Source organism: Teleopsis dalmanni, chromosome 2, assembly GCF_002237135.1.
Source record: "Teleopsis dalmanni isolate 2A chromosome 2, ASM223713v2, whole genome shotgun sequence".
Lineage (NCBI taxonomy): Eukaryota > Metazoa > Arthropoda > Insecta > Diptera > Diopsidae > Teleopsis > Teleopsis dalmanni.
Genome location: NC_051847.1, coordinates 125,304,906 through 125,315,156, shown reverse-complemented (window position 1 = coordinate 125,315,156; position 10,251 = coordinate 125,304,906). Strand labels below are relative to the sequence as shown.

Below are 10,251 nucleotides of genomic sequence, written 5' to 3'. Positions count from 1 at the left end.
AATCATTTGTCATGTCACTGATTGCGCTGCATCAGTTAAAAATTTCTATTTTGTTCCAGAGTATTTGAGTTTAATAAAATTGATGTTTAAAGATAATTTTAATTTTATTTTAAATTAAATTTTTTACGAAATATTACTGACTATTATAAATTAGTATTGAGACTGAATGTATATAATAACAAAAATTTTATAATATGTACTCATTTTTATATAATTAAGTTTAATTAAATCTTTTATATTTGAATATAATAATTATCACATATAAAATTAAATTAAATCAATTTGATAGTTATTGAAAGTAAATAATTATGAATATTATATGTATGTTAACATTAATTTTGTATATTATATTATAATACATAATGTGTTATCCATTATTTATACATATGTATATATTTGAAAATTGATTTTAAATTCCCATTTAAATCACTAATCATTTATATGTCGCCTTATTGTTTTTAAGTGCATATAGTGTAGAGTTTGATTTAATAATAAATAGAAACTAAGAATTTATGTAAACCAAACATATTGCGAATTAATGGGTTTTATTGATCGATAGCACATGGAAAATGGTATAGAAGCCAGTGCTACTCCTACTTAAATGATTTATATAGTATCTATGACCCCATTGTGATTAAAAACTACGGTAATTTATTGTAAAAGCCGATTCATAACATAACTAATATATCGTTGGTTGTTTGCATTAAGCCAACGATAAACTAAATAAATTTGGCTGTTGCAAATACTGCAACAATAATCAATGAATGATTTCAAATTATGATTTGAAATACAATAACTAAAAGTTATTTATTGATTATTTGTAATAATGATTTTAATTAAATTAAGAATATAACTAACTTGAAATATGACAAAGTGGATACGTTATGGACATATGAATCACTGATGTACATTCAATTTAGGCATTGTATCATCGTATGAATGTAAGTATAATTTTATTATTTAAATAAATTGATCATATATATATATTTATTTTTTTATTTTTAGACAGAGGGTATAGACAGTATGCATAAAGAGGGTACAGCGAATTGATGTCGCAGTGTCGATGTCGAACACTTGCATTAAACATATTTTTCCTAAAACTTTTATCTTGATATTACTTACAAATGTGTTATTATATTATTCTAAATTCTGAAATATCTTGTATCTTTAGAAGTGGCCACTTATTGATTATATAAAACTAGCAAATGGGAGTATATACATAAGTATTGATTACTATTGAAATAAATGTGTATAAAATGTATTTAGATTATATTAATTAAAGTTTATTAATTAAAGTTTATTACTTTAATTAATATGAGGTCGGTGACCCTACCGTCCTAGTATGTCTGGTTTTGCTTCCAATCACCGTCTTTAGTTGTAAACTGATATAATTACATGACACTGTTAAATTACTACTTCAATTAATTAAGAGTTCTTATTTAATAATAAGATATAATAAAGAACTAAAATATATATAGAAAAAAAATCTATTTTGTTTTCCTTTAAGATAATAGTAATGAAACTTTTGACTTATTAAGAGTTAAAGACCAATTTTATGCTTTTTATTAAGTGCATTTAAATGCTACAAAAAAATTATTGTTAGTATTCAGTCAAGCTATAGATACTCGTACATAGGTATATGTGATTTGTAGTATTATCTGGTAAATGTGTTTTGGTATTGCGACTACTTTCAGCTCATAGCGCACATCAATTTTAAAATGCAATTAAACAAAGTCCATGTAGATGAATCTTTTGGTACAATTTTTGAGGTACGTTAAAAATTACTGGTCAGTGCAAATACAATTGGAAAGTTACAGTTTTTTTTTCAGGAAAGTCGGGTTAACATCTCCGAAATGTGATTGTCTTCTCAGATGTTTAAATTCTCAATATGAATTGTAACAATAACAACACTCATGCAGTGACTATTTGCCAAAGTTATTCTTTCGAAACCAAAAGAAAGAACCCACTATTTTCCAAGGTAATCACTATATCACTCAATAACAAAATTGGTAATATACGCAAAGCAAGAAGCTGAGCAGCACTCATTGCACACATGACAGAGACCATTGCCAATATAAGAAATGTATTGAGTTGGTCAACGCAACTGGTTAGTATCTGGTCAATATTGTTAAAATCTACAAAATATTTAATTAATAATTCATCCATTGAAAACTGCAATATAATATACAATGTGATATTATTTACATTGGAAATGACATATTTAACATTATTTTTTTGTAATAAATGTCATCAGATTAAATATTTGCAAAATTTAATAAAAATTATAATTGACAACTTTTAAATTGTTTTGACAGTTAAACACGATTCCTATACAGATTCGGTAAATCAAGGAATCAGCTGTTCAGTGTTAGTCCGCTTTTGTTATTTTAAAGATTCAATTCTTCAGTGATTGTTGGAGCTAAATTATTATTTCGAATTAGTTTTTTATTATTAAAATGAAGTTTATTCATATGTCGCGTGTGTTGAAGTGACTGGCATGCCACAGAAGGGTTAAAGCAAATAGATTTGTTTTGTTCTATAATTTGTTGGCAGATCGTTGTTCAAAGTCAGTCAACAATTTATTAACAACAAAATTTAAAAAATAAATAAATATCATTAATATAAATCGGTTTTATATTCAATAATTTATTAAAGCAATTTATTGTTTAATGTGATTATAATTTAATTGTGTGAAAATAATATTTTAAAATATATTAATAGTGATTTATGCCATTATATATTATACCATTATATCATTGTTCAACAAAATAATTTTACTTTTATTATTTAAAATTGAGGTATTTCTGATAGTTCTGATATTTCAATATTTTGGACGTATCATCATTCTCATTTTCTTCTGCGAAAAAATACGAGGAACTTCCATTATATTTGGTTGACAACAACTATTAAGCAAAGTGAGTAAATAATAGTTATTATAGTATTAAATAATTAATTTACAATATAATTACAATATAATGTTGTAAAAACATATTCAATACTTACTTATCAAACCACCAACCAATTCCATAGACAATTGCACAGGAACAACATTCATTTGGAGTTCCATTGTTGCAACGATCATATGTTTGGAATTCATTATTTTCATATTCGAATAATTCATTACCCAATTTACTATAAGTACCATTATAGCCACTAATGACAAGTCTATAGTGTGAATCTTCACTTTGTAAAATAAACTTTTTTAATTCTGCCCATATATTATCATTCTTAAAGTCCTCAATTTCTATACGTAATTCACAATCACAAGAATCACACAGGCGGTATATAAATTCATTACCAAACCAGAAGTTCCCAAATAAGCTGCCGAAACCAGCTCGATAATCAACCCAAGATCGATTAAAATTTTCTGAATTATCATAAGAAACACGATTCTAATGAAAGGATAATTTTCTTATTTATATATGCAAATTTCACAGTTTAATGAACTCTACTTTCATTACCTGTATTACGGTCCATGCCCTACCATCTGTTGCAAAGTAACAAAAACGTTTGTTAAAATTACGTCCATTTTTATTTGAGTCAACTGTTGCGAATTGATATACACCATCAACTGGTTCTGTCAATTGATCACAACTGTATTTGTCCGGCTGTATAAAACCTAATGTTAATAAAAAACGAGAAAAAAAAATTCATAAATTTTATATGTTTAAGAATATGTTTAAAATATGTGTACTAAACTAAATATGGTAAATTTTTTATATTTCTCCTTATTTTATGAGTTTTTATACGTCAACACAATGAGACATTAACCTAAGTAGTCCTTAGTATCGCCGGTATAACCTAAGCTAACCTTACAATCTGTCATTAGAATCTACGACCAGATTATAGCTTTTAATATTTATTGATACATTAATAGAAATTTGAATATAAATAGACATATATATATAGAAAATAAAAATGTGCATTTATCAATAGAGATATTGAATGTATATACTGGGTGTTTCAATATATTTGACAAAAATGCATGATACAGTGAGTTATAAAAAATCTCTCCAAAAATCTTTCATCAAAAAACTCACAATATTAAAAAAAGATTTTTTCAAATTACAAATTAAATATCACTTTTTAAAAATTCAGATGATTTTTTGGATATCTTTCTGATATTCTGTAAATCTCCATTTGACCAATATCAAACTTAATCAGTCACAAGGGATGTAAATAGACTCTCCTTTCTTTTTTAAGCAGAGACTTGTATCTGTTATCTCCGACAAACCCAACTTGTTGAGATGGTCGCGAAAGTTGCGGTATCCTGATAGGTAACCAATCCTGATTTCGATATTGATGCAATTATTGTTAAGTAATTCATATACTCAACATGTTCATGTAAAGATGAACCCTCTAAAAATGCATTTGTGTCTACTGCACATATTATTTACAATAAAGCTGATTATATTAGTTTGTTTTTATATGTTATAAATCGAACGATTTTATCCATTTTGGCAAATAGTCTATTTTCAGATATTTTCAAAAAAAGAATTTTTTTAAAATAGATACAAAAGTTCATATATTATCTTGTATGAATTCGTTAACTCAATGTCTGTTGGTTTTTCCAATTAATTAATTTAATATGAACTACAAGTCAAACATTCCCTTGACAATCTATATTAAACATACATTATCCACTCAGACAAATAGTCTATTTACAGATATGTTTCATTTCTTCAACTAAAAAATAGAAATGTTTTCAGAAAAATAGATAAGCACACAAAAGAACAATAAGGCTTGTGTAAATTTCTCAACTCAATGTTTGGCGATTTTGCCAGTAAATAATTTAAATATAAAAAACAAAGTTTGACTTGACAATCTATATTAAGCGTACATCAGAGGTTCAAATCTGGTTACATCCCATATATTAGTTGCAATATAAAATATTATACTTTAATTATTTTTTTTTTTTAAGTTACCTTTAAATTCACTACTTTCTATCTTCTGTTCCGCTTTAATAACATAATCATCCTCTCTAGTTGTTAATGTGACTTCATCTTCCTCGTTATATTCGTGTTGGACGTGGTTCTCTTCATTTCCTTCCTGCCCCGTGTAGTCACCGTCGTCAGTTTCTGTTATAATACATATTCTATTCATATATGTATTTGTAATTAAGATATGAGTTACCTTCTGTTGTCCAATCTTCGTCTTGGTTCTCATTTTCTTCAGGTTCATGGGAATCATCATCCGTAGTTGCAGATGGTTTAGATTTTGGGAACTTTATATGTGTATGACTTTTTATATTATTCTTAATTTCATCCACTATTGCTTCGATGCGTTTAAGTAACAAATCAGAGCTTTCAGTAAATGTGCTCAACTCACTGGATATGGAACAACAGTTCTTAGTTAATTGGTTCATACTCTTTGTGTTCTTTTGTTTCCATTCCTCAAAACGATCTTCTGAAGAGTTGACATATGCCAAAATTTGTTCCAAGGTCTTGGCATTCTTCCTTGTGAGTGCTTGGAATTGCTTAAAATCTTTTTGTGACATATGTGTTGATATTGCTTCAATATTCTGTTCTAATCTTTTCAAGGAACGTTCCCAATTTGAACGCTGCATACCATTAGTGTAATTACCATTTATGTCTGCAACTTTATCTGTTGAAGCTTTTTTGAATTGTTTGACTCTTAAATTGGAATGACAATTATCATTTTCAATATTTTGGACATGACGCAAAATATTGTTTAAACGTAATGAAATATCACTCTTTAATCGATTATCGGCGTTTAAGGAAGTTTGCAGATTTTCAAAAAAATTTGATTGATCCTTGAAGTCATGATAGTTATCTGCTCTTAGGAGTTTTGTATTGCAAGTATCACTTAAAAACACAACTTTACTGAGTATGTGATTGAGTGTAAACTCTAGACTTGTTAATTTGTTTGACAAATTTTGTTGTTCCTCTTGACTGCGTTTTATCAAATCCAATTTATGTTCAAATGATTTAAGCTGCTCGTTCCAAGCATCAATATGGTGACGAAAAATTGCCCAGTTATGTGCTTTTTCTTGTAAGGCCTGTACAGAAGCATCGATTTGGTTTAATGCATTCGTAAATGTGTCTAACTTATGTTGGAATATATTTGGAAGATTTATAGCATCAAGTTGTTGTTCCTGAGTGACTTCCACCTTTGGTATAGTATTGTTAAGTAACCCAGCATATATCATATACGGCCCGTAAAGGATATACATTAGAAATAGCAGAAAAATTATTGATATCTATAAGTATATAATATTCTATAGGTATCATAGACGCTACAAACGAAGATAAATCACATACCATCATTTTTTTTGATTTGTTTTATTTTAGTAAAATATTCTTAAAACAATTCATATAAGCAGAAATATTTAAACTCAACCAACTTTAACACACCCAAGTATACATCTGTTTGCTTCGGCGCCAAAGAAAATATAAAACCTAATGGGGGAGCGCAAATTCTGAATAATCACACACAACATATGTTAACAATATTTTTTATATAATGCAAAATTCTACTTAATTCAGCATTTTGAAGACTTAGTATATCTCTTATACTGGCAATTGGTGTGATTGCCCATAGCATTTAATGATATTTGATTGGTTGACCCAGCAGATGTTTTGGTACCATCGAATGTCAACGTCAACAACAAATAAACAAATATTTACTTGAAATAGTTTGTGGTAACCAAATTTACTGCAATATTGCTTTCCAAAATAGAGCCATAGTATACATGTATGTGTTTGTTTTGAAAAACAAAGCTTCGCAATCATCTTCTGAAACTTCGTATATGTACGTATCTTAATACATATATGGTGAATCATATTCAGTCGGGGGGATAAGTCTGTAAATAACGGAACCACGGATTCTGCAATAACACACGGACGAATTACGTACTTAAAATTCTAAGTAATCTGATCTTTTTCCAAGAGAACGACGTTCAAGATCTTGGTCTTAAGAATTCTCAAATCGCAGCATCTAAAGAAATAATAATTAATTGAGGTAAGAACCAAATAAAAACCCACTTTTTTATTAAGATCAACTCAATAGTATTGATATTATTAGCTTTATAATATTTTTAGTGCTGTTAGCTCACACTTTGACTGTTTCTTCCTTATTTTTAGTGATGTAATTAGCGCTTTGGCTCCTGTTTATTCATATGTGTGTATTTAGTAAATATTATTCCAATTTAATTAAGCTTTGGCTGCATGCGTAAGTGAAGGAAGTTTACTTTAAAATTAACATGCATTAAAGTAGAATTAACATAACATAAAGAGTTTATTCAATGAATTCATATTCTTCGCCTTAATACTTATACTTTTTTAGGGTAAATAAGATGTAATAACCAGGGCTTCAAACCGAAATCTTTGCCGTTCCGGTTCAAAACAAAAAAATATATCGATTCGCTTTGGGTTTTCGCTGCGACAATAATATCGATTTTTTTCGGTTTTCGGTTCGGTTCCGGTTCAAAGCTCTGGTATACCATCCAAGGATTCTATGTCCTGCAAGTTGTAGTACTTTTGAATTATATCAAAACTTCACGTTCTATGTATCTAAAGGTTCCTATCTTATAAAGCATTAACAACACAATCTCAGATAAATGGGCGTCCCAAGAGTACATAGTAAGCATAGATTTCATATGTGACAACCCATTTTAATTACCTTAAATACCTAATAGTGTTTAGCAATTAGAAATTCAAAATTTAACAAATTTACATACATAGAAAGATAATATTAAAACTTGATGCTGATCCACGTATAAGAATACCCATCTTATTTTCACTGCTTATTATAGTATTATGATCCTTGAAATTCAGTGTTTTTCCACTTGTAACGTTAACTGTGTCAGTCCAATTAAAGCGTAGTTCATTTTCGAAAGAAACACACCAACAAAAAGCAAAGATTTCAGCTCACTTACAAACTTTATCGTTTTAATTCTAAACCGTAGTATTAACTTCGCCACGTTAAAATGCTTGCTAACAAAAGATTCGCCATTTCTTGACGAAAGCGAGATCGTAGCATGCTTAACAACAACCAGGCAAGTATGACGTCTTCCCCTGAAGCGGTGTTATAAATGCTGAACTTCTGGGATCAACTGTTACGATAAATTGAGCTACGTGAATAGAAGAAAATATGTTATGCTTTTGCTGTATTAAATGGTTTTAAACTTAAGTAAAGTAGCTAACGATCAGTTTTTAAATATAGATGATCCGTTCAGTATAAGAATTATAGCATATTGGGGCGCATCACTTTTTTATTTGTTCGCATTCACTAATGCCCATGTCATTTATACCAATTTTAGATAGAATTCTTAAGACAAATTGTGGTTGTTTTTGAATATATAGTCAAACTTCCATAACTTCCCGTTGTGGTATCACAATGGGCCATTATTTGAACTCAAGTGGGCTTTTTGTAAACAAGGCCAACACTCCAACCTAACTCCATAACTCGAATTTTCTATAACTCAAACTGAATGGAGTGCAACAGGTTTTAGAGAGCAAATTATTTGCAATTGCAAAAAAATTCTTTAACTCGAAGTCTTCATTGGTCGAACCTTTTCTTTGCATAATCGTTTGTAGAATTGGACTATATAACGTTCGTTCTGTTATACACCATTTTTATAAAAACGATTTTTATTTTTAAGATTTCAAAAATTCCTATTTTAAATAATACCAAATGCTGGATTAATAAAATAAAATAAAACAATAACATTTATTTAATTGATCTTTTTTGTTAGAATTTATTTTTAAATTATTTTGTATAGTCTAAGCAGTTATAAACTGCTATACTAAGTTATGTTACAGTAAATTATAGAATTAAATGAACATCTAAATATAACTTCTAATGAAAAATATTATATTAATAAATGTATGTATAAATGTGTATAAGTGTATTTTAAGTAATAAGTAAAATTATGTTTATGTATGTTTGGGCGTGTTCTATGTATTTTTTATTGTACATTATGTAAGTGTGTATATTTAATATTAAATAAACAAACCTTTCATTTCCTCTATCCACTGAGCTCTTATCAAATTTTTAAAATTTACATTACATACAACAATATTATGCCTTTAAAATATATAAAAAAAATAAAATTAACATCTTTAACAATTAATAATTTATCTTATAAAATTTGTAAATAGCTCAAAGCTATTTCATATTCAAATATTTTTGTAATTAGAAACACTATATTAGTTGCTTAATTTATTTATACATTAATTTGTTTTCTTGTTTTTTTTTTGTTTTTGTTTTTACAGAATTACTTTCTTGTTATTATATTTTGCTCTGACATAAACATATTTATTAAAAATAGTACTATGTATATATTTCATTATATATGTATATATATACAGACATTTTATCAAGCTTGTTTTACAACTGTTTACATATGGTTTTTTTTTTTGTAAATATTTTAATATATTTTTATATTTTTTTTGTGTTTATTTTTTGTACATGCATTTGCAAGATTTTAATTTTTATACTATTAAATTTTTAAAAGTATTTGATTTCATAAATTACCATTAAACTCTATTTTCATTAAAATTTACAATAAAATTAAAAGTGAAAAGGGAAATTAATTTAAAAGCTTAATTAAAAAATTTTTATTTTAATAGCATTTCTTAATTAGCTTCTATTTAACTTCCGATTTTTTACATAATTTTTATTTTTAAAGAAAATGTTTATAACGCGTTTCAATCCATATTTTGTCACCCCAGAAAGCTAAGCTCTCCCTTTCTCAAAACTGGTTGTATATCTTCACATACAATTGATTTTATTTCCTTTTACACTGATTTCGTTTAATATAATAAATATTTTCATTAACTTTTTCAACAGAAACAACAGCAGTACTTAGTCAAAAAATTAAAAAAAAAAAAAAATAAATAAATAAAAATATACAGCAAAATGTACCTATAAACTTCACTCATAGCGGCAAACGACCAACAATGTTCTAACTTCAAATAAAAAATAAAAAATTCCTTGATTCATTTTAATAGTTGCAAAATTGATATCGTATATTCTATTTTAGTATATATAACGTAAAACATTAAAAATTTAATTAAATACTTAATTACTTCGTTTTCCTATTTAATATAAGTAAAAGTTGTTTACACAAGTTGTAATTTGTATAAATAAAAATGCATAGTTAAAACACATAATATAAATTAACCGCTAAATAGGAGTTGCAACTTGGGTACTCTTTAGTTAACAAAATGAAAAAAAGCTTACATACTCATATTTGGTTTTAGATATTACTTTACTTTTTACAGTTTT

General features: G+C 27.1%; 1 protein-coding gene across 1 annotated transcript; it reads right to left on the bottom strand.

The window, feature by feature from the left end:
* Positions 1 to 2,808: 2,808 nt before the first annotated feature.
* On the bottom strand, positions 2,809 to 6,288 carry LOC119683786 (angiopoietin-1-like). Its single transcript, XM_038097650.1, has 6 exons — positions 6,282 to 6,288; positions 5,134 to 6,220; positions 4,926 to 5,078; positions 3,462 to 3,619; positions 3,004 to 3,392; positions 2,809 to 2,903 (listed from the first exon to the last, which is right to left on the bottom strand). Exons 1-6 carry the CDS (start codon positions 6,285 to 6,287, stop codon positions 2,822 to 2,824), a joined length of 1,875 nt encoding a protein of 624 aa, XP_037953578.1. The 5' UTR covers position 6,288; the 3' UTR covers positions 2,809 to 2,821.
* Positions 6,289 to 10,251: the final 3,963 nt, after the last annotated feature.

Coding starts and splice junctions, on each gene's coding strand:
- LOC119683786 (XM_038097650.1), bottom strand. Junction 5,079..5,133: donor CGAAGATTGGACAACAGAAG/GTAACTCATATC, acceptor GTATTATAACAG/AAACTGACGACGGTGACTAC. Junction 3,393..3,461: donor GGGCATGGACCGTAATACAG/GTAATGAAAGTA, acceptor TCCTTTCATTAG/AATCGTGTTTCTTATGATAA.